General features: G+C 43.3%; 1 protein-coding gene across 1 annotated transcript in view; it reads left to right on the top strand.

Annotated features, from left to right (window-relative positions):
* Window positions 1–2,113: 2,113 nt before the first annotated feature.
* The window catches only part of fam174c (family with sequence similarity 174 member C), a 37,589-nt gene continuing 13,707 nt past the window's right edge, over window positions 2,114–25,995 (top strand). Inside the window, exons 1-2 of the mRNA XM_028816626.2 lie at window positions 2,114–2,498; window positions 6,586–6,702. Of these exons, the coding sequence (XP_028672459.1) occupies window positions 2,221–2,498; window positions 6,586–6,702 (395 nt within the window). The 5' untranslated portion in view covers window positions 2,114–2,220. The remainder of the gene's footprint in view (window positions 2,499–6,585; window positions 6,703–25,995) is intronic.

A 25,995-nucleotide genomic window follows, 5' to 3' on the forward strand; every position in this document is an offset into this window, starting at 1 on the left:
CTGAGATGACATTCTGTTAAAAGTTTCCTTAAACAGTGTGCATATGACAATAAAGTTGAAGTTGACAAAAGGGTTCTGAGAAAAGTCAGTCAGTCAGTCAGTCATTAGCCAACCCTCTATACCAGGGGTGTCGAACTCCAGGCCTGGGGGGGCCGCAGTGGGTTTCATTCTAACCGTCTCCTTAATTAGTGATCAGTTTCTGCTGCCAATTAACTTCTTTTGCCTTTGTTTTAATTGAGGTGACTCGGACCCCTTAGTTGTTTCTTTGTCCTTAATTAGCAGCCAAACAATAATGAGACACAAAACAAGCAGCCACATGACCAGCTAACCTGTGCCCATCACACAATAGCTGAAAATAAAGAAGGGTGAAGGTCTTAGTAAAACAGACGAGCAACAGTTTTGGAAATGTCTGCTGTGGCAGAATGAGAGCAGCAACAAGTCCTGGAATTAAATGACGGGTTCAAGAATCAGCATCTCATTAAGAAACTGGTTGGAGTGAAATTGGTTGGAGTTTGAATCCCCAGTTTAATTGAAAATCTGTTGGCTCGTTTCACGTCTAATTTCTGTTTGGCTGTCATTTAATGAAGAAAATAATGAATTCAGGGGACTCAATCCTTAAAACAGGGCTACAGAAAAGAAGTTAATTAGCAGTAAAAACTGGTCACTTATTATGAAAAAGGTTAGAATGAAAACTTGCAGCCATTGCAGCCCTCCAGGCCTGGAGTTTGACATCAGTGCTCTGTACCCTAACACTGGGTCACGGGGGGTCTGCTGGAGCCAATCCCAGCCAGCACAGGGTACAAGGCAGGACATTGACAAAGGGCCACCCTAACGTATGGGCGCAATGGGCACTGGCCAGGGGTCCACGATGTTTCTGATGCCTTTGTATGTATCTCTTATATTTTATGAAAACAGGGGTCCCAGCGCACTACTTTGCCTGGGGTCCTACGATGCTTGTAAGATGGCCCTGCATTGACAACCAAACTTAATCATGTAAGCAAAGATCTTCAAGTAACCCAGTATTCATTTTCACGCATTTCTTTCTATATTTGGGTCAAAATTGAATGCGCTTCTTTGAGGTTTATTTTTTACATAAAGATAAATAGACAGTGGCCAGATATTACCTTATTTGTCCTAAAAGGGAAACGAATAGCTGAATTTGTAATAACATCTTTAAGTAAAATGCCTCCTATTCCTTAGATCAGGGGTCCTCAATCACGGTCCTGGAGGGCCGCAGTGGCTGCAGGTTTTTGTTCTAACCCGGTTGCTTAATTAGAAAGCAATTCTTGCCAATAATTTAATTTCATAGCTTGTTAGTGCTTTAACTCTGCTATGTCAGGTAATTGTCATATCTTAGATTTTCTTCCCCTTTCTAAGGATATCATCCAAATGATTTGAAGGCTCAAATGGAGGAGTAATTCTCAGTCCTTCACTTTCCTTCCAAGTATTTAATTAAACCCAAATAATGCATGATAAATACACACAGAGGTGTAAATGGTAACAAGTTAAAAGGAGAAATGCTGGTCTCTTGTCATTTGCATGGTATTGCTCTGCGGTGGGTTGGCACCCTGCCCGGGATTGGTTCCTGCCTTGTGCCCTGTGTTGGCTGGGATTGGCTCCAGCAGACCCCCGTGACCCTGTGTTAGGATTCAGCGGGTTGGAAAATGGATGGATGGATGTTATTGCTAATTAGGAGCAATTAAAAACCAAGAATACAGTTGTTTAAGACTAAAATATAATAAATATATATAAAATAAAATAAGCAATAAGGGTTAAAAATCTTAATGAGCAAGACCACTAAAGTGAAGCAGAACTGTTACTTGAACAATAAGTGCTTTTTATTAAGCAATTGGGTTGGAGCAAAAACCTGCAGCCATTGCGGCCCTCCAGGACTGTGACTGAGTACCCCTGCCTTAGATGGATTCTCTCATTCGTTTGTGTCCGAATTATTAACCGGTTAATATCGTCACCTACATCCCCACATGTTTCTCATATCCCGCCAACGACTTCCGCCCCCTCGGTCCCACGCTTATCGGCTTCCCGGAGACAACTTCCGCCCCTCAGTCCCACAGCCATCGATTTCCCGACAACGACTTCCGCGCTTTGCTCGACGCGCACTCTGTCCGGCAACTACTTCCGGTTTGTCACGACCAGGAAGTCTTCAGCTTTCGAAGGAGTAAATCCCCCTGCTTGCTGCGTGTCTTTCCGTAGAAAACAAAAATGAAGATTTCATATTCCCTTCATCTGTCTTGGTGGTTATGGTTTGTGTTGTTGGTGGCACAAAATAATATCCCATGGCGGACGATGGCGGAATCACATAATAACGCGCCGGTTTTAAGCACCAACGCCACGACTTCATCACATCTTCGAAACGAGACCAGTGGCGGACATTCGATCAAGGGTCTTGGCATCGACAGGTCCATGGTCAATCGGGCGTTATACGTGCTCATCGGGTTCAGCACTATTGGAGTGTTTTATTTCGTGATCAGGGCTGTCAGGTAAGCATTTTTACTTTTGGTGTTTAGCCATGACGCCGCTCAGTGTGGGCGAGTGATACTCTTAACAAAGCCTTTCGATGGCAGTGGACGGGTGATGCTGGAAGCTATGGATTACTTTTACGTACCTGTCACCTTTAAATGCAGGGCTCACAAGATGACAAAAGGGTGCTGTGATGTAGCCTGGCATGCGAGTAAACCTTAGATATATGAGTGAGACGGGGAATTTGGTTAGGTTGTGTTTTTGATGCCACTTTAATCCTGTGATGTGAACCGGTGAGTGATACACCGAAATACGGAGTTCACTGGATCTGACCCAGAAAATGAACCTTTAAATTGAAAATTTGCCCCAGTTGCTCAGTAATTAGATAGTGTAGATTGTATTAAGATGGCCATTTCTTGTAGACTAACGTCCACAGTACCAGTACTGAACATTCGCTCTTCTGACCACCCAGCCTGGCATTCTCTTAACCTCTAGGTGTGTGTTTAAAAACGGAAATCTGGGTTATGTGCTATACAAGTGAAAGTTGTCATATTATGTGATCACCGATGGATCACTGTGCTTTTGCGAGTTGACAAAGCAAAGCTTAATCTTCCTAATTGCACTTGAATAAAACAAAAAGACCCAATTAGATAAACTTTATTAATCCCTAGGACAGGGGTGGCGAACTCCAGGCCTGGAATGCTGCAGTGGCTACAGGTTTTCATTCTAACCCTTTTCCTAATCAGTGACCAGTTTTCACTGCTAATTAACTTTTTCCCCATCACTTTAATAGCCCTGTTAGAAGCGTTCAGCCCTCTGAATTGATTCCTTTCTTCATTAAATGACAGCCAAGCAGAAATGAGATGTGAAACGAGCTAACAGATGACCAGCTAAACTGGGGCTTCAAACTCCATCCAATTTCACTCCAGTCACTTTCTTAACGAGAAGCCAATCCTTGCTGTTAATTAAACCCGTTATTTAATTCCGTGGCTCGTTGCTGCTCTCATTCTGCCACAGCACACATTTTCAAAACTGTTTTTTTATTTTTTCTAAGAATATTGTCAAAATGTTTTGGTGACCTGAGAGATCAACCTTACCAAGGCCATCACTTCTCTTTAATTTCAAATATTGTGTAATGGGCACAGGGGAGCTGGTCATGTGGTGGCTTGTTTTGTGTCTCATTATTGTTTGGCTGCTAATTAAAGAAAAGGAAACAACTATGGGGCCTGAGTCAAGTTAATTAAAAGAAGTAATCAGCAAAAACTGGACACTAATTAAGAAGATGGTAAGAATGAAAACCTGCAGCCGCTGCGGCACTCGAGGCCTGGAGTGCCCTAGGGGAAATTTAGATGCATAGTGCCAGGTCAGGTTGGGGAGCCTGCACTGGTACAGGATGTTGCCACACCCACCATACAACAAAACAGCACAGGATCCCAGTTGGCAACCCCCCAGGCAGACACCTGGTCCAGTCCCACTCCCCAGAAATGACCCTCTATCTGCCGCAGCCAGGTGTTACGTGGGCATCCCCTTGGCCTGGTCCTGCCACTTGGGTGCTCAATAATAAGGGTCCTGCGAGCCAGATCACCCTCCGGTAATTGTGCCACATGGCCATAATGCCGTAACTGACGCTCCTTCACAATGCAGGTCATGTGCCTCATTCGGGACTCCATGAGCAACACAAAGTCAAACCAGGAGCACCTAAGGATTCACTGGAGAGACACAGTACCAAAGGAGTCCAGTCCTCGTCTCAGGTCACTGGACAGCATCCATGTCTCACAGTAATATCGCAAGATAGGAAGCACCAGGACTCTGTAGACTTGGACCTTCGTCCTTTTGCAGTGACATCAGGACCACCACACACCCCTTTCCAGCAACTTCATGACCCCCCATCCTCTCCCAGTCTGTCTACTGACTTCATAGGAAGAGTCACCAGAGACATGAATGTCACTGCTGAGGTAAGTAAACCTCTCGACGAGGTCGAAACTCTCTCCGCAGACAGACACACTGCTGATGGCCGTCCCCAAGAGGTGTGTTTGTCTGCAGCGAGAGTGTCAACCTCGTCGAGAGGTTTACTTACCTTGGCAGTGACATCCACATCTCTGGTGACTCTTCCTATGAAGTCAGTAGATGGACTGGGAGAGGATGGAGGTCATGAAGTTGCTGGAAATGGGTGTATGGCGGTCCTGATGTCACTGCAAAAGGACGAAGGTCCAAGTCTTTAGAGTCCTGGAGCTTCCTGTTTGGGAGACACGGACGCTATCCAGTGATGTGAGAAGAATACTGGACTCTTTTGGTACTGTGTCTCTTCGGAGAATCCTTGGGTCCTGCTGGTTTGACTTTGTGTTGCTCATGGAGTCCTGAATGAGGCACATGACCTGCATTGTGAGGGAGTGTCGGTTACGGCACTACGGACGTGTGGCATGTTTCCCAGAGGGTGACCCGGCTCGCAGCGAGTGGCTGGACCAGGCCAAGGGGACGCCCACATAACACCTGGCTGCGGCAGATAGAGGGTCAGTTCTGGAAGGTGAGACTGGACCGGGTGTCTGCCTGGGGGGGTAGGTTGCCAACCAGGATCCTGAGCTCTTTTGGTGGGTGCGGCAACAAGCTGTACCAGTGAATGCTCCCCAACCTGACCTGATGGTGACCTGAACTGCACACAGTACTCCAGATGTGGTCTCTGTAGCCACTTGCAGTATTTACCAGAGGCTTGGCTATGGTTAAGCAGAAGGATTAGCATTGCTGACCAATTAAAATATCAGTAAATATAGTTTTAGCTGATTCTGGCATTATTTGCCCTCCTTGTATATTTAAATGCCCACCCCAAGATGACATCCTATTAACACCACTGACGTGTGCACTAGGATTCAGACCGATGACATGGAATCAGCTAAATCAATACAGAGGGACGTGGACAGCTTATGGGTTTGGGCAGATTTGTGGCACAGATGAAATTTAACATACGTAAATGTTAAGGGTCACACATATAGGAAGTAAAAATGTTAGATTTGAGTTTACAGTGGATGATTGAAACTTGAAAGTACACCTCATAAGAAGGGCCAGGAGATCGTCGTGGCTCAGTCAATATCTATGTTCAGAAGACAGTTAGAAACTAACAAGAAGGATTGTGGGATATCAGGTCGCACATAATGCTTCTTGACTTGTACTCGCATTATAACATTTTATTACCTTTTTAACTGTTTCTACAGATAGATAGATACTTTATTTATTCCAAGGGGAAATTCACATACTCCAGCAGCAGCATACTGATAATAACAATATTAAATTAAAGAGTGATAACAATGCAGGTATACAGACAGACAATAACTTTGTATAATGTTAACGTTTACCCCCCGGGTGGAATTGAAGAGTCACATGGTGTGGGGGAGGAACGATCTCCTCAGTCTGTCAGTGGAGCAGGACGGTGACAGCAGTCTGTCATGAAGCTGCTCCTCTGTCTGGAGATGATCCTGTTTAGTGGATGCAGTGGATTCTCCATGATTGATAGGAGCCTGCTGAGCGCCCGTCGCTCTGCCACAGATGTCAAGCTGTCCAGCTCCCTGCCTACAATAGAGCCTGCCTTCCTCACCAGTTTGTCCAGGCGTGAGGCGTCCTTCTTCTTTATGCTGCCTCCCCAGCACACCACCGTGTAGAAGAGGGTGCTCGCCACAACCGTCTGATAGAACATCTGCAGCATCTTATTGCAGATGTTGAAGGACGCCAGCCTTCTAAGGAAGTATAGTCGGCTCTGTCCTCTCTTACACAGAGCATCAGTATTGGCAGTCCAGTCTAATTTATCATCCAGCTGCACTCCCAGGTATTTATAGGTCTGCACCATCTGCACACAGTCACCTCTGATGATCACAGGGGTCCATGAGGGGCCTGGGCCTCCTAAAATCCACCACCAGCTCCTTGGTTTTGCTGGTGTTCAGTTGTAGGTGGTTTGAGTCGCACTATTTAAAAACTCACATCTTCAAGGTAATTGTATCTCAATGTAAACCCGTAAATGTTTTTTACAGCTTGTTTCCTGTAGTTTAGCATTTGCTATCTTGTACTTTTAATTTAATGTTCTCTTTTTTTCTGCACCTCTCTTTATTGTCCTTTTCCTAGATTAAATAAAGCCCCCAAGAAGAAATATGGATTGCTGTCCAGTGATGATAACATGGAGTTGGCCGCACTTGACAGTGACGATGATGATACTGTGTATGAAGCCAAAAGCTTACGCAGGTAAGCTGAGCTGGAGCTCAAATGAGGCTGTGGTTTCTGCATGATCAGTAAGTTGGGACATCACTTAGAGAAAGATAGAAAAGCAATGCAAAAAAATCTGTGCCAGTGTCTCTTTAGACAAGAAGTTACATAGTGCCATGTACTAGTGGGTGTTTAATGCCATTCCTGGTATGCCAAGCACTCACATTCTAATATTGCCAGGTTTTGCAGTCATATGAGACGTATTGTGTTGATTCCACAAACTGAAAGGAGACCGACTGGTTCTTTTGATCTGGGGTACTCCTCTCCACTCCTGGAGGTCCGCAGAGGCTGGTTTTCATTCCAACCAGTGTTATAACTAGAAGCCAGGCCTAGAAGATAATATGGCAGAGTGGTGGCTCTGAGGCTATGGATCTGTGCTGATAATTGGAAGGTTGCCGGTTCAAATCCCATAAACCCCAAAAGTGACTTTACTCCGTTGGGCCCTTGAGCAAGGCCCTAGAGTCTTACTCTCCACCACACTGCTTGGTCACTCATTCCATGTGTCTGTGTTCCTTTGCATGATAAAAAAACCTTCTAATATTTGTGAGAAATTTGATCTTAACAAGTTTCCAACCACGTCCCTGTGTTCTTCTTGCAGAATCACTTATAAAGTAACAACTCATTTCATGATTTTAAACATTTCAGTCCAAATAGGAAAAGGCATTAGGCCACAGCACCAACTCCTGGTTGGGAGTGTAATTACATTTACCTGAGCCTTGATGCGCGCCTGGCGCACTTGTTTGACAATTATTACTGTCCCTTAATATTCCTGGGTAGAGTGGTGGCAATCAGAAGGTGGCTGGTTCGAATCCCGTAAATGCCAATAGGGACTATGCTCTGTTGGGACCTTGAGCAAGGCCCTTCACCTGCAATTGCTCCATCTTGGGTATGACGTTAATCTGCATCCAGTCCTGCATGGGGGCCCTCCAACCTGCAGAGAAAAACCTGGGGGTTGGTGACAGAATTGGCACTCCAGCCATCATAAAAAAAGATTCCCACTGGCTCCATTCCATCTGAACTAATGTGGCGCTGAGGTGCCACCCATTGCATGGCTGCTCTCGGGTCCTGAGTTGGTTTGTCTTGCACTGTACTAGAAGATAATGAAACCTGGTATTTAATTATATGGCTTGGTAGTGATAGACAAATCTTTATCAGATTATTTTTTTTGTTTTTTGATAACATGTTTTGTGGTCTGGAGAAGAGTTGTATGTTTTGGTCCTTCCCTTCTTTTTCATTTATTTCAAAACGTTTTGTTAACACAGATACTTAATGATGCTTATACACAGTGTGAAGCCCAGGGCGCGTACAGCCGGCCTCTCTATCCCCAAAATAGACAAGACAGAACACAATTTTGACACACAGCACTTGGTTTATTTACAGTCTAGCACACAATGCTCACAGAGTAAAGCACAACTCCACTCCTCCTCAGGCTTTGTCCTCTTCCTCCCGACTCAGACCATTGAGTGGTTGTGACTGGCTCCTTTTATATGGCACCCGAAAAGGAGTCCAAGTGCCCAATGACCTTCTTCCGGCAGCACTTCTGGGTTTAGTGGAAGTACTGCCAAATAGGGCCCTGTATAAGTCCAAGCGCCCCCTAGTGGTGGCCACAGGACCCCCAGCAGGGTTGAGCTTCCATGCTTACAACCTGTGGCCCCGTTACAGGCCAAGAACACCTGGCTGTGGCAGATAGAGGGTCATTTCCAGAGGGTGGGACTGGGCCGTGTGTCTGCCTAGGGGGATGCCAACCGGGATCCAGAGTTGTTTCGTCATGTGATGGGTGTAGACCAGTGCCTGCTGCCCAACTTCCATCCATTTTCCAACCCGCTGAATCCGAACACAGGGTCACGGGGGTCTGCTGGAGCCAATCCCAGCCAACACAGGGCACAAGGCAGGGAACAAATCCTGGGCAGGGTGCCAACCCACCGCAGGACACACACAAACACACCCACACACCAAGCACACACTAGGGCCAATTTAGAATCGCCAATCCACCTAACCTGCATGTCTTTGGACTGTGGGAGGAAACCCACGCAGACACGGGGAGAACATGCAAACTCCACGCAGGGAGGACCCGGGAAGCGAACCCAGGTCCCCAGATCACCCAACTGCGAGGCAGCAGCGCTACCCACTGCGCCACCATGCCGCCCCGCTCCCCAACTTGACTTGACTTATTAGAACTTAAACTATTTCATTCATGCGGTTTTAATCACTCATATGACGGAGGTTAAATTTGAGTTCCACAACTAAGCCTTTCCTGCTGAAATTGTTTCCCCGCCCCAAGAAAGTAAAACTACCTGAGTAAATGTTTAAGAGCAGAGCACCATGTATGGTGTGAAAGTGGATTGGCACATTTATTTTAACAATTTGTGTTTAAAATGTCTGTACAGAGTTCTTGGGTATCAAGTAATGAATTATTAATTATAATTATTAGTATTTTTTTTCCATTTTTCTTTGTTGATGAGCTGCCATTGAAGTTATTGGTAACGGAACATATAGGACGCACGCCAAAATGACTGAAGTAACAACTTTTTCAATGCCATTTTAACTAAGTTTACTTTCTGCCACCAATCACAGAGCACCCCGGTTAAACGACTATAATACACCCTCAACCTTGAAACACAGACTTTATCACATCGTGGTGTGTTTCAAAACACATTTTGCATGGAGTATGCGTTAAATCAAAAAAGAAAAGGACACAAGGAGATTGGTGACGGTCACACCTTAGTGTGCCGTGCCAAATCAGAAGGGACAACTGAATTTCACAGGGCACAGATATACTCATAACAGGGGACCTATGTGATGGGCAGATGAATTTCAAATGTTTTGCATGCCTTCCTTTTGTTTTGATGACCGGTAGCATTATATTCAGCCCTTCGTTCATTATTCCGACACAAGTGTAACCAGCCTCTTATTGAAATTCACAGCCATCCCCTCAGCAGCGGCGTGTACTTAGGAATATTTTCTCGCGAGCATCACTGAGTCTGACGTCACTTTTGCTGCAACTCCCTCGCAACCAGCGCAGGATATAAACTAACCTTTATGCAGCTCTGGGATATGCAAGGGAGCTCGTGCTGACACGTATGTTAACGGCACATCCGCTTAACAATAAAAATGAAAAAAAGGGCCTTTTGCAACTGTTTCAATATAATTAGTTTAAAATTTCAATGATTTAATTCGTAACGGGTAAACAAAGTCAGTCAGTCAGTCACTTTCCAACCCGCTATATCCTAACACAGGGTCATGGGGGTCTTATGAAGCCAATCCCAGCCAACACAGGGCGCAAGGCATGAACAAAACCCGGGCAAGGCGCCAGCCCACCACAGGGCAAACAAAGTAGAAAAGATAATCACCAAATCCTATTTTTGGCTGCATTTGAGACTGTTTTAGTTGCAGTCTGGAGAGCTGGCGGGACTATGGGCTGGGCCACTCGGAGTTTTCTTCTGGACCACATGTGGCCTGCAGCTGCTATTTGAATAAGCCTTTCTTACTGTCTGCCATGCTACTTTATTGCTTATTCCATGTGTCTGTGGTTCTCTGTGTGAGGAAAATCTTCCTAATGTTTGTGCGAAATTTCCCCTTAACAAGTTTCAAACTGTGTCCCCGTGTTCTTGATGAACTCATTTTAAAGTCACCGTCTCGATCCACTGGACTAATTCCCTTCATAATTTTAAACACTTCAATCAGCTAATGTTCATTTGCTTAACCTGAAATTGTTTTAAATTTTCTTTAAATTTCTAAATTTTCATAATACATCCCCTGTAGCCCTGAATCAGCCTAGTCGCTCTTCTCTGGACCTTCTCTAGTGTCGCTTTGTCCTTTTTGTAGCTTGGAGACCCAAATGGCACACAGAACTCTAGGGGCCTCATGTATAAACGGTGCGTACGCACAGAAATGTTTTGTAAGAACGTTTCCACATTCAAATTGCGATGTGTAAAACCTAAACTTGGCGTAAAGCCACACACATTTCCACGGTAGCTCATACCCTGTCGTACGCAAGTTCTCTGCATGGTTTTGCAGACTGACGGCACCCAGCGTCAAAGCAGTGCTACTGTTCCTATGTGGTTACCCATTCTTTTTTAGATCCACATCCCTGACGCGGCTTTATAAATACACTGAAATTAACCTCATATTGTTTATAAGTTTAATACATCTGATTGTAATTAACCTGTAACAATATAATGGTCCACAGAATGGTCAAACTATTCTAAATACCATAACTGCTTTAGCGTTGTTGCTCTCACTGCACCTTCTTCTTCTGTCGGCTGCTCCCGTTAGAGGTTGCCACAGCGGATCATCTTCTTCCATATTACTCTCACTGCACCACTCGGAGTATTTATATCACTGTATCTGAGTGTGAATCACAGATCTACAGCGATTGGAAAGAGAATTATCGGTATACAGCAACAAGCACTCGCTGCCTCAGCCATTCGCTATTTGAACTGCTCTCATCCGATCAACGCTTCAGAGCATTTCCAGTTCAGACCTCGTGCTTCAGAAACAGTTTCATCCCAAGAACTATACACGCACTAAGTCAGTCCATCAAGTGCTCCTTGTAGAACTGTTTGTACTTGCAAGTTACTGTGAGATAATTGTACTTTTGATACAGTTATAATATTGCACAACCTGAGCCAGTTTATAAAGCGCGTATTTACATATGATGACAATATCATTTTTAAGATGAAATGCAGTAAAATATATTTATTATATTGTACAGCGAGGTTGAGCTTCGTTCATGGTTTGTTCCTGCCTCGCGCTGTATTCATGCTGTGGCTGGCGCGACACTGGAAGGAGAGATGGATAGAATTATTAAACATTATGAAGATATTTCTATGTTCCTTAAAAGTTTTGAAGAATCAGCGTTCTAAGCTTACAGATGGCTTAACGTCTGTTACAGAGCTGATTGTGTGGTGATTGGGTATTTGGAGAAAGAAAAGGACGGACAGGAATTGGGGGTTAGTACGTTTGAAAAAGACCGTACTTCTGTAATAAAGCATTTCATCGAAGGTCGCGAATGGCACAGCAAGCATCTTGCGTAAGACATGAACAATCACTGCGCCGCCATGTTCCCATGTTTAATAACATGCTTTAACTCATATCATCATGAAAATGATATCACGTATACTTCTCAGTATTTTAATTATTCAGAGAGCTGTAATATTACGAATGTAATGGGTTCTGTGTCCTGTCGGAGGAAGAGCACGTAGCGATTCAGGCACATATAAGATCAAATATACAACAAAGCATTTTAAGTGCTACTTTAGTTACGATGGAATTTGAGAAACTATTAAACGATTTTAAGATGAAGTTTTTGATATTCTACTTTAATGACAAAATAAACTACGTGATTAAAGTGGAAATTTCGAGATTAAAGTTGACATTTTGTGCTTTTTTCACACTGTGTGCCTTTTTTTTTTTTTTTCAGTGAATCCTAATACGCTTTCATATGACACTCAGACGGTCCGCTACGAGTCGCCTTTTCACGCCGACTTTGATATGCGACAGCTTCTTTTTTATTTCGGGCACTGTGCAACTTTGTGAACTTGAGCTTTCGAGTTTGGTATTTGGTATTCGCTGAAATTCTTCTATTTTTCCTCCTACTTTTGCCATTGCCTTTTCACAGAACGCTGAGCTTAAGGGCTATTTATATTGCTTTGCATATTCAAAGAGGCGTAATTCTGGGAGGAGTTGGGGCGGGACGCTGACCTGGATTTATGGAGCAGAAGTATCGTGGAAGTTGGCGTTGACACAGATTTATGCATCTGGATTTTTTTGTGCGTAAGCACATTTCCGCTTTTGTACTTGCGTCAAGTTATAGTGCGAATTCTATGCATGGCGTTATGCATGAGGCCCCAGATGAGGCCTCACCAGTGTGTTATAAAGCTTGAGCAGAACCTCCTTTGACTTTTACTCCACACATCAAGACGCTATATAACCTGACATTCTGTGAACCTTCTTAATGGCTTCTAAACAGTGTCTGACAGTTGATAGTAATGAGTCCACTACGACTCCTAAATCCTTCTCATAAGGTAGACTTTTGATTCTCAGACATTAGAACGTTAAAACATTAGAGCAATCAGGACAAGAGCAGGCCATTCAGCTCAACAAACCTCACCAGTCCTGTCCATGTATTTCTTCCAAAATTACATCAAGTTGAGTTTTGAAGGTCCATAAATAAAGTCCTCCTGTTCACCACACTACCTGGTCGCTTATTCCAAGTGTCTTATTGTTTTTTGTGTATAAGAAAAACTTACTAATGTTTGTGCGAAATTTACAATTCACAAGTTTCCAGCTGTGTCTCCGTGTTCTTGATTAACTCATTTTAAAGTCACCGTCTCGATCCACTGGTCTCATTCCCTTCATCATTTTGTACACTTCACTCAGGTCTCCTTTTAATCTTCTTTTGCTTAAACTGTAAAGGCTCAGCTCTTTTAATCTTTCCTCATAACTCATCCCCTGTAGCCCTGAATCAGCCTAGTCGCTCTTCTCTGGACATTTGTTTGTGCTGCTATGTCCTTTTTGTAGCCTGGAGACCCAAACTGCGCACTGGACTCCAGATGAGGCCTTACCAGTGTGTTATAAAGCTTGAGCAGAACCTCCTGTGACTTGTACTGCACACATCAAGACGCTATATAACCTGACATTCTGTTAGCCTTCTTAATGGCTTGTCTGGAAGTTGATAGTTTAGAGTTCACTACGCCTCCTTAATCCTTCTCATATGGTGTACTTTGAATTTTCAGACCCCCCCATTGTGTATTCAAACCTCACATTTTTACTTCTATGTGTAAATCTTTATATTTACTGACATTAAATTTCTTCTGCCACAAATCTACCCCATTCTGTATGCTTAGGCGGGCAGTGTAGTGTAGTGGTTAAGTCTTTGGACTTCAAACCCTAAGGTTATGGATTCAAATCCTGCTCCTGATACCAGGACTGTGGAGTCGAGGAGTTGGAGACAATTTTGGGTATTCGGGGTCAGAGTCGGCAAAAATGTACCAGCTCCGACTCCTAATAAATTTAAATTGTAATGAAAAAAAACACAGCAAGTTCAAATGTCTCATTTCACAAACAATAGTCCTAATTAGGTACTTCTCTGATCTATATTACTAAACGACAGTTTAATTTATGCATGGATGGCAGACGCACCAAGGCGCATGCGCACAGCGCCTCGGCACCCCAGCGGCTTCCCAGAGTCAGTAGGTGGCGCCCACACAACACAACCTGTAAACTAAACTTGCTCTAATCCACTGTGCCAGCAGTCAGTGTGGCATATTTGGATCACATGACGGTAATTCAGTATTAAAAGTAAGTTCAATTATGATTCCTAACAGTAAACGACGTCTACCTAACGACACAGCCACAGAACAACAAAGAGGAGACCGCATAGATAAAAACAATAAACGGGGGCTCCTACAACGCACTTCAAAAACACCAGACGCAAAGAAGTCACGGCTCCACAATGAAAGAGCTCAACTAACAGAAATACAAAAACGAGCCCGTATGGATAGACACAATGACCGAAGGCGCCCACAACGCGCTTCTGCAACAGCAGAGGCAAAGGAGTCACGGCTCCAAAAAGAAAGAGCTCAACGATTAGTAATACAAAAACGAGCCAGTATGGCTACAACCTGTAAACTAAACCTGATGTGCAGCGTGCATGCCAGGTTGTACGGTATATATGCACAGATGCCAGAGGCAACAGGTAAGTCATTCACACTACCACCGCTGCTAAAAGCGAGACTGCATGGATAAAAACAATACACGAAGGCGCCTACAACGCGCTTCTGAAACACGCCTCATGACTAGCAGAATCGTACGTCAATGTCGCCGCCATACTGTGAGTGGCACTGCTGTGGAGTGAAGTGGACGCACCCACCCTCCATGATATTTCATCCCTCCAAATATCGGAGGGAACAGAAACTGATTGCCATTCTTGGATTTGCGATTCTTTTGAGAATCGCGGGGTTTTTGGTGTAAGAATAAAACCCAGTGCATTGTTGTGTTACTACTAGTGTGAAGTTCAACTGAGCTATTATACAATCTGACACTCACATGTTGTAATCTGGATTATGGTACATTACAAAAAGTGTTTTCATTTGATTTCAGATATAATGTGTTTAACAAGTCCATTTGAGTATAATGATGTAGGTGGAGGTGTGTGCTATCTCTTGATGTATCTTCAGGGGTTCTTGTCTTTTGTTTAAACTGGCCAATACGGTAGTCAGCTTCCTAGCCAGTAGTTCTGTGGTTAAATGACGTCTATGTTGCCTTCCTTCAATCAACATGAAAAATATATTAGCATATAAATACAGAGGAGTTGGGGAGTCGGAGTCAGAAGTACTGGAAACTGAGGAGTTGGAGTCGGAGTCAAAGGATTTATCTACCGACTCCACAGCCCTGCCTGATACTCTCTGACCCTGAACAAGTCACTTGACCTGCCTGTGTTCCAATTGGAAAACCAAAAGAAATGTAACCAATTGTATCGTAGAATGTAAGTCCTCATGGATAAAGATGTCCGCCGAATAAGTTAACGTAAATGTAAATGCTGCCCAAGTCCTTCTTTAATGATTCAATAGATTCAAGGTTATCTGCCAATCCAACTAGCTTGATATCATCTGCAAATTTAACCAGCTGGTTCCTTATATTACTATCCGTATCGTTTATAAATGTTAAAAATATCACAGGCCCCAGCACTGAGCTGGTCACCACTCTTAACATCAGCCAATTCTGATGACGTTCCTCACACCATCACCCTCAGCCTTCCTGTGTCTGAGCCGATTCTGCACCCATCGACACACCACACCCTGAATTCCCACTTCTTTTAGTTTGAGGCCCACCCTCTCATGTGGCGCCTTATCAAATGTTTTCTGAAAGTCCAGATAAATAATATCATATGCTCCAACTTTGATTGTATCCTTTTGTTGCTTCCTTATAGAATTCCAGCATGTTGGTCAAACACGACCTCCCTCTTCTGAGCCCATGTCCTGTTCAGTAAAACTTCTGTTCTTGCCAGGTGTTGCTCAGTCTTATCCTTAATTATCCTTTCCATTAATATAATGGATCCTGCAAACTCTAAAGTGCACCAGCAGGTCAATGTGGATTTTCCTGTTTTTAGTGCTTTTCCATAGTCTAAATATCCAACCTTGTTATTTGCGTCAGGGAATTATTTACTTCTTCTGTGGTTGTGCTGTGTGATCTTAATGCTTTTGTCAGTGAAGTCGGCTCATCTGAATGCATTTGCACACTGCACAGATTACATTTAAGAGGCTTTTAGTTCTGCTTCAAACCATAGTTTCCCAGTATTTTTGTGGATTTGTCTCCTCTCATATTGTACACTTGCCAAAGAAAAGGCTGACGTTTTGTCAGTCAGTCAATCATTGTCCAACCCACTATATCCTAACACAGGGTCACGGGGGTCTGCTGGAGCCAAATCCAGCCAGCACAGGGTGCAAGGCAGGAACAAATCCCGGGCAGGGTACCAGCCCACCACAGGGCACACACACACACACACCAGGGACAATTTAGGATCTCCAATGCACCTAACCTGCATGTCTTTGGACTGTGAGAGGAAACCAGAGTACACAGAGGAAACCCAAGCAGACAGGGGGAGAACATGCAAACTCCACGTAGGGAGGACCCGGGAAGCGAACCCAGGTCTCCTTACTGCGAGGCAGCAGCGCTACCACTGCGCCACTGTGCCAACCATTTTGTTAGTTACTTGTGTAAAGGGAAAATTAAAATTAGATAGATAGATAGACAGATACTTTATTAATCCCAAAGGGAAATTCATATACTCCAGCAGCAGCATATTGATAAAAAACAATATTAAATTAAAGAGTGATAACAATGCAGGTATAACAGACAATAACTTTGTATAATGTTAATGTTTACCCCCCGGGTGGAATCGAATAGTCACATAATGTGGGGAAGAAACGATCTCCTCAGTCTGTCAGTGGAGCAGGACGGTGACAGCAGTCTGTCACTGAAGCTGCTCCTCTGTCTGGAGATGACCCTGTTCAGTGGATGCAGTGGATTCTCTATGATTGACAGGAGTCTGCTCAGCGCCCGTCGCTCTGCCACGGATGTCAAACTGTCCAACTCCGTGCCTACAATAGAGCCTGCCTTCCTCACCAGTTTGTCCAGGAGTGAGGCGTCCCTCTTCTTTATACTGCCTCCCCAGCACACCACCGCATAGAAGAGGGTGTTCGCCACAACCATCTGATAGAACATCTGCAGCATCTTATTGCAGATGTTGAAGGACACCAGCCTTCTAAGGAAGTATAGTCGGCTCTGTCCTCTCTTACACAGATCATCAGTATTGGCAGTCCAGTCCAATTTATCATCCAGCTGCACTCCCAGGTATTTATAGGTCTGTACCCTCTGCACACAGTCACCTCTGGTAATCACAGGGTCCGTGAGGGGCTTGCGCCTCCTAAAATCCACCACCAGCTCCTTGGTTTTGCTGGTGTTCAGGTGCAGGTGGTTTGAGTCGCACCATTTAACAAAGTCTTTGATTAGGTTCCTATACTCCTCCTAATGCCCACTCCTGATGCAGCCCACGATAGCAGTGTCGTCAGCGAACTTTTGCACGTGGCAGGACTCCGAGTTGTATTGGAAGTCCGATGTATATAGGCTGAACAGGACCGGAGAAAGTACAGTTTCCTGCGGCGCTCCTGTGCTGCTGACCACAATGTCAGACCTGCAGTTCCTGAGATGCACATACTGAGGTCTGTCTGTAAGATGCCACCAGGTATGAATCTACACCCATCTCTGTCAGCTTGTCCCTAAGGAGCAGAGGTTGGATGGTGTTGAAGGCGCTAGAGAAGTCCAGAAACATAATTCTTACTGCACCACTGCCTCTGTCCAAGTGGGAGAGGGATCGGTGTATCATGTAGATGATGGCATCCTCTGCTCCCACCTTCTCCTGGTATGTGAACTGCAGAGGGTCGAGGGCATGGCGGACCTGTGGCCTCAGGTGGTTAAGCAGCATGGTCTTCATCACATGTGACATCAGAGTGACAGGCCTGAAGTCATTCAGCTCACTAGGATATGATACCTTTGGACTGGGGTGATGCAAGATGTTTTCCAGAGCCACAGGACTCTCCCCTGTTTCAGTCTCAGGTTGAAGATGCGCTGTAGAGGACTCCCCAGCTCCAACGCATAGGCCTTCAGCAGTCGTGGCGATACTCCATCTGGACCCACTGCTTTGCTGGCACAAAGTCTGCCCAGCTCTCTGCTTACCTGGGCTGCTGTAATTGTGGGTGGGGGGAAACTCTCTCCTATGCTGGTATCAGTAGAAGGATGGGTGGAGGGTGCAGTACTCTGAGGTGAGAGTGGGTTAGGGTGGTCAGACCTGTTAAAGTAATGTTTCTATTGCTACTTGTTCTTAAACAGAATAATAATAATACATAAACAGTCAAGGAGATCAGGGGGGTATTTTTCGTACGTGGATTAGTCATTTAGCCAGATGTAGTTGTTGACGATTTGGCCTGATCCTGGATCTGTCTGTTTTTCGAATCTCTTTCTGGAAGTGTTGTCATAGCAACACATCCTAATCCTCAAACCTGCTCGGAGCAGGTTTGTTCTATGTAAACAAGGATTAGTTTACACACGTAATCAGTGACGGTGCGTGGAAGTCATCCAGTCATGGCTTCGCTGTTCATGAATGAGTGACGAATTGAAATTGGTGCACAAATTATACGAAGAGAATTTCATATAGAGAGGGTTTCGCGCGATCGGCAAGATCCTTTATTGCTCCTGGAGGAAATTCTTTTCGAAAGATACCGCTTTAGCCGAGGGGGAATATTGTACCTCAAAGATTTATTAGCTCCGTATATTAGAAGTCAAACTCAGCGAAGTCGGGCTCTCACAACCACACAGACAGTATGCATTGCTTTGAGGTTTTTTTACAAGCGGCACTTTTTTATATACTGTAGGCGATCTAACTAAAAGTGCAGTTTGCCAGGCAATTCGTAAAGTCTGTTTGGCTCTGAAATATTTCCTTCGGGTTTTCATAGTGTTTCCTGGACACCTGCGTGTGCAGACAATAAAAGAGGCGTTTCATGCCATTGCAGGTAGGTAATACACAGGTAAAAACACCCACAGTTCCATGAAGAATCTCACAATCAGCCTAACATTCTCATTACCAGGATTTCCAAATGTGATTGGGACACATGGGACGACACATGGGACTGATCAGAGTGAAGTTTGATCAAACATTTTTTGGAAAATGTACCTCTCCTCCTGATGAATAATCAGACACAGTGTCTTCATCAAATATTTGACCTTCGTTAATATCTCGTTGGTCAGACACAGGTTCTAGGGATATGACATTCCCTGCAACTGACCCAACAAAAAAGAGGGATATATGGAACATACCTATGGCACACATGGAGGACAAATATATGCAATGACCATCCTTTACCTGAAATGAAGTGACCACTGCATCCTGCTACTGGTTCTGAGGAGGAGCTTCCCCCTGGAATGCCCTCAGAATCGGGGTGATGGGGATTTTGCTGGAGAGCCAACTCTTCTGCAGGGGTTAGGTCTGGACTGCGTGGACCTCCACCTGTTTTTTGCTTGTCTGGACCAGTTTGAAGTATATTCTTGTACTTCACTTTAACCTGTTCCCATGTTCTCCTTGTGCTCATGTTTGATCTGGAATTATGACATATTAAATAATAATTAATCTGACACATAGGAAATGAAATGCTGCATTCAGTAAGTACAATACACACTACTTAGCGTTTAATTTGTCGGCCACTTTTTGCCAGCCGTCTTTTCTGGTCTGGGCTGCTTTTGCAGTGTTACCCCTTGTGCATATTAAATCTTGAAATTCTTCATGTCCTTCGAATAAAAGGTCTTGCGCCGCATGTGTGAAAAAAAAAATGCGCCTGTTCTTTGGTCATTTTGTTACAGCCTATCAAAGACTTGCTGATCATGTTTTCGAGACTCAATATATATGGGCTTTTCATTCAGCGCGGGCGCGCGCATTCATCTCGTATGATTAGATCCAGCTAGATTAATCTAATTACCGGCCTATCCTGGATGAGTGTCACCGCCATTAACTTATCCAAGATGAGGCATCTGATCTCGGATGATTTAAGCGACGTACGAAAAATACCCCCTAGGCCTGTTACTTTAAGATTGTATTTAGGAGCCAATCGTGTCTTTTATTTATTTATTTATTTTTATAAATTATTTTTTCCATTTTTTTTTTTTTTGTTGATGAGCTGCTGTTGAATTTATTGGTAACAGAACATACAGTGCACATGCCAAAACGACTGAAGTAACAACTAACGAAGTGGCATTTTTCAATACCATTTTAGCAAAGTCTACTATCCGCTGTCAATCAGAGTACCCTGGTAAAATGAGTATAATACACCCTCAAGCTTAAAACACAGACTTTATCACAGTGCGGTGCGTGGCAAAACAGCGGGCAGGCTACTGCTCATACATGTTAACTGACAGGCAGGCCGGCATTTTGAATGGAGTATGCGTTAAATCAAAAGAGAAGAGGACACAAGGAGATTGGTGACAATCACACTTAGTGTGCCACGCCGAATCAGAAGGGACAACTGAATTTCACAGAGCACAGATATATTCATAACCGGGGACCTATATGATGGGCTTTTTTATTTATTTTTGACAGACGTGCATCACCAAGAGTGAAAGAGAAGGTGTACAGGACGGTAGTGAGACCAGCTATGTTATATGGGCTGGAGATGGTGGCACAGGAGACCAAGCTGGAGGTGGCAGAGTTAAAGGTGCTAAGATTTGCATTGGGTGTGATGAGGATGGACAGGATTAGAAATGAGGACATTAGAGGGTCAGCTCAGGTTGGACAGTTGGGAGACAAAGTCAGAGAGGTGAGATTGCGTTGGTTTGGACATGTGCAGAGGAGAGATGCTGAGTATACTGGGAGAAGGGTGCTAAGATTAGAGCTGCCAGGAAAGAGGAGAAGAGGAAGGCCTAAGAGGAGATTTATGGATGTGTTGAGAGAGGACATGCAGGTGATGGGTGTAACAGAGCAAAATGACGAGGACAGAAAGATATGGAAGAAGATGATCCGCTGTGGCAACCCCTAACAGGGGCAGCTGAAAAAAGAAGATTAAATTTATTAAAAGAATACAATATTCCATGCAATCAAGTCAAACTTAACGTAACAACATAACTAATTCCTGTCTTTATTAAATGCTACACCCAGGAGTCCCCCCAGCCAAACAAAGATTCAAACTTAATTCCTAGTAAATGAAGGTATACAGAAAAAATGCAAAGATTTACAAGCACACAGGGAAATATTTGTAATCACAGACACGCACACAAAGCACGGGGTTTCAGTAAATGTCTCTCATCAGTGTTTCATTCAGCATGGAAACCGCATTGCTGGTCTAAAGCAAGATTTGATATACAGTATGCAGTGAGAGGCCAACAACGGGGTCCTAAAGAACAGAAGTAGTGCAGCTCACCAGTCTGACTCGACCCTGGGGTGAATTATTTCCTGTTGATGGGCCTCAGTAGGTGTTACTCCATTAAATACTCTTTTCCGAGAATATCCACTGTTTAAACGTTCCTCAGCAGGGTTACTAACTGGGTACCCATGCAATTGTTCCTCTTCTTTGGCTCAAATCTCAAAGCTATTTAAAGGCAATCATGAAATTTGCTGATCCTCCACACTGTGCAGTCTCCACAGACTCTTCCCAAAACACCACCTGTATGTATTTCCTTTATTTATACAAAAAGCGCCAGCTGCACCGGCCTCCCGGTGACATAGCTCATGGGTCATTTTCTCTTGTTTGCGCTTGCTTGTCTTTTTATTTAAACAATCAGTAATAAAAGAACACAGATGCTGTATCCATTTAAGCCATTACATTATTTTTGTGTGGTGCTCTCTGTTCAGTACAGACTTCGAAAACATGCAGAAATTCACATCTGTGTGGTTCACAGTAAACGGCTAAACAATCCAGCATTTGGATAGATGGACAGATTGATTGACGGTACTTTGTTTGCCGCAAGAGAGAATTTTGCATTTGTACAGAAACTCAATAAATATTATAACAAACAAACAACCTTGCTCAAATCCACACAAGAGTCATAAAAAAAGAAGAAAATGTTTATCTTGGTTAAAGATTAAAGAGCAGTTTACAGGGAGGCCTCGTAAAGGTGTATTGCTGTAGGTGTGAAGGAGTCCCAGTAGCATTTTTGAATACACTTCTGCGGAATGAATAAATAGATAGTGCTTTATTTGCCCCAAGACTTTTTACAGAAGCTCAATAAATAAGCAAGTAAATAAATGCATAAATATTATAGCAAATGAATTACTAAAAAGATAGAAACTTCTGACTTGGCTAAAAATGAAAAGAGCAATCACAGTCACAGTGAGACATTAGACGGGTGTATTGTCTTTTGGTATAACGGGACCTGCAGTTGCGTTTCATGGCGCATTTCTGCTCAGAAAGTCTTCAGTGTTGTTGTGTCAGAGAGAGGATGTGCTGCATTGTTCATAATGGCACACAGTTTTGTTTGTATTCTCTCCTCCACTACTAGGTTTGATTGGTCTAGTCTTGACTACACTCATTTCTCTTTGTCATAAAGCACAATAAAATGAATCGAGAGCAGACCAGCATAGCAACTATAATCAAGGAGACGGTCATCCCAGGCTCCTAGATCGCCAAGGTACAAAGAAATGTTCGTAGGTCTCGTCCCGTGATCCACAGTTGTTCCCAGTCAAGGTAAACTCCATAAAGTCCGTAAAAATTAATCCAAATCCATACAATTCGAGTCAGCTGCATCCACGAACTATACATACAATAAAGAAAATAAAACAGACGTTAAAAAAGTGCAGGATTAAGATGAATTTTTACGAAAAGTGGTGTTAACAGGGAGGAGTGGCAGGAGCAGGCGTGCGCCAGCGTCCCCACTTCTGTCCAGTTTCTCGAATTAAGATTCATCTTCCTTCATTTTGCAGTCATGGCCTGCTGTTTTCCACCTCTTGGCAGAACAAACCAAAGAATGTAAAAAAATTAGAGTACATTTTATTGTCATCATTGGATCCCAATGCTCCCTATATAAGTTGTATTATATTTCTGTTCCATTGGCATTGTAGCACATGGTGCTGCAGCGGGATTATGAGAAGAGACTCTGAATACAGAAACAATTCATAATGCTGTCTTCATTTGTATGTCCATTAAATTGGTAACCCACAGAATTGCAATAGGAACAGCAAACCAGCAACCCTAATCTTGTTCTCGACTGAAATAATGTGTTGTCAGCATGAGACTAATGGGATATCCTGCACACTGTCAGGTAGAGTTTTATGGCCCTTTAGGATGCATTGTAAGTAGTTTGATAACACTGTACTAAAGATATTCACTAAAGATGATTAGCAGATAATTTGGAATCCATCATATCATTACAGAAGGACTTGGATAGCAGACAGGCCTTGGCAGATTTGTGGACGATGAAATTTAATGTCAGTTAATGTAAAGAATTACACATAGGAAGTAAAAATGTGAGGTTTGAATACACAATGGGTGGTCGAAAAATCGAGAGTCCACCTTATGAGAAGGATTTAGGAGTCATAGTGGACTCTAAGGTATCGAGTTCCAGACAGTGTTCAGAAGCCATTAAGAAGGCTAACAGAATGTCAGATTATATAGCGCTTTGATGTGTAGAGTACAAGTCACGGGAGGTTCTGCTGAAGCTTTATAACACACTAGTGAGGCCTCATCTGGAGTCCTGGGTGCAGTTTTGGTCTCCAGGCTACAAAAAGGACACAGCAGCACAAGAAAAGGTCTAGAGAAGAGCAACAAGGCTGATTCAAGGCTACAGGGGATGAGTTATGAGGAAAGATTAAAAGAGCTGAGCCTTTACAGTTTAAGCAAAAGAGGATTAAGAAGTGACCTGATTGAAGTGTTTAAAATTATGAAGGGAATTAGTCCACTGGATCAAGACTGTTATTTTAAAATGAGTTCATCGAGAACACGGGGACTCGGTTGGAAACTTGTTAAGGGTAAATTTCACACAAACATTAGGAAGTTTTTCTTTATACAAAGAATGACAGACACTTGGAATAAGTGACCAGGAAGTGTGGTAGACAGTAAGACTTCAGGGACTTTCAAAACTCGACTTGATGATTTTTTGGAAGAAATAATTGGATAGGACTGGTGAGCTTTGTTGGGCTGAATGGTCTGTTTCCTTCCAGATTGTTGTAATGATTCTAATATTACCTATTTTTTCTTTCAGTTTCTTTTAAATACAGCAACATGTATTTCTATAGCACATTTTCATACAAATTATGTAACTCAAAGTGCTTTACAAGATGAAGAAAGAAAAAAAAATATACAAATAAAATTTAAGCAATACTGATTAACAAAGACTAAAGTATGGTCTGGTGGCCAGGGAGGACAGAAAAAAAAAAACCTCCAGAGGGCTGGAGAAAAATAAAAAGCAAAATCTGCAGGGGTTCCAAGACCACCCAGCCCCCACTGGGGATTCTACCTAACATAAATTATCTCAATCAGTCCTCATGGATTTCAGGCTTCATGTGGAAGAATTTGATGGTGATGTGGACCTCTAGCCTTCAATTCATCAATGTAGGGACTGCATGGTGCCCTGATCAGGTGTGGCGGTGAAAACCAGAAAAACAGCAGAGAAAGTAAGGGTTAGTATGGATTGTGGTGCCATGATAAAACGATAATTAAATGCATATTCAGAATATCAGGGTTACACTAAAATGAAGCTCTGAGAAAGCCATGTTAAAATAATGCGTTTTTTACAGTTTTTTTAAAGTGATCTACTGTATCAGCCTGGCGAATTTCTGTCTGTAAACTTGTATTCCAGATTTGAGGTGCATAACAGCAGAAGGCCGCCTCACCACTTCTTTTAAGTTTAGCTCTTGGAATTCTAAGCAGACCCCTATTTGAAGATCTAAGGTTACAATTTGGAGTGTAAGGTGAGAGGCATTCGGAGATACAGGATGTAGTAGAGATTATTGAAGGCTTTGTAAACCATCAGCAGCATTTTAAAGTCAATTCTAAATGGCACAGGTAACCAGTATAGTGACACTAAGACTGGGGTGATGTGCTCGGATTTTCTTTTCCTAATTAAGATTCTGGCAGTTCCATTCTGCACTCATTTGTAACCATTTGATGTCTTTTTTGGGTGGTCCTGAGAGGAGTGTGTTACAGTAATCTAGTTGACTAAAAACAAAAGTGTGAACTAATTTTTTAGCACCTTGCAATGTTATAAGGGATCTAACTTTTGCTATATTTAAGTGGAAAAAATGCTGTCCTAGTAATCTAATTAATATGTGATTTAAAATTCAGGTCACAGTCAGTAATTGCCCCTAAATTCTAAAATACTAAATGGTCTAGTGTTTAGTCATGCTTACAGAACTTTATGAACAAAGTCCTGGTTTCTCAATTTCTAGTCCAGAATAAATTTACTCTAAACTGAGGCCTGTCGTCTGAAGACCAGAATTGGAGATGCTTGTACAAGCTTTTCTTTTTGGGTCTTCACTACTGTAATGCCTTGCATGCTGGTCTGAGTAAATCCTCCCTTTCTTGGCTACAGTTAGTCTAAAATGCAGCTGCTAGGCTTTTAACTCAATCTAGTTGGAGGGCACATGTCACTCCCATTTTGTATGCATCGCACTGGCTTCCAGTTTATTACAGAATTTGTTTTACAATTTAGCTGTTTACCTATAGAGCTCTCTGTGGACGAACCCACTGGCCTCCTGCACCACCATACAGCCTGTCAGGCACTTAGGTCTGGGCCACTTAATCATCCCTCGTACCCGGTTTAATCTAGATAGATAGATAGATACTTTATTAAATTCACATACTCCAGCAGCAGCATACTGATAATAACAATATTAAATTAAAGAGTAATAACTGCAGGTATAACAGACAATAACTTTGTATAATGTTAACGTTTACTCCCCCCCGGGTGGAATTGAAGAGTCGCATAGTGTGGTGGAGGAACGATCTCCTCAGTCTGTCAGTGGAGCAGGACGGTGACAGCAGTCTGTCGCTGAAGCTACTCCTCTGTCTGGAGATGATCCTGTTCAGTGGATGCCGTGGATTCTCCATGATTGACAGGAGTCTGCTCAGCGCCCATCGCTCCGCCACAGATGTCAGACAGTCCAGCTCTGTGCCTACAATCTACGTGGGGATTGTGCTTTTCAGTCCACTGTTCTAAGGCCTTGGAATGGCCTTCCATTAATGTTACACATGGCTGAAACAGTTGATTCTTTTAGTAAGCAACTTTTTTGTT

Source organism: Erpetoichthys calabaricus, chromosome 12 (genome assembly GCF_900747795.2).
Source record: "Erpetoichthys calabaricus chromosome 12, fErpCal1.3, whole genome shotgun sequence".
Classification (NCBI taxonomy): Eukaryota; Metazoa; Chordata; class Cladistia; order Polypteriformes; family Polypteridae; genus Erpetoichthys; species Erpetoichthys calabaricus.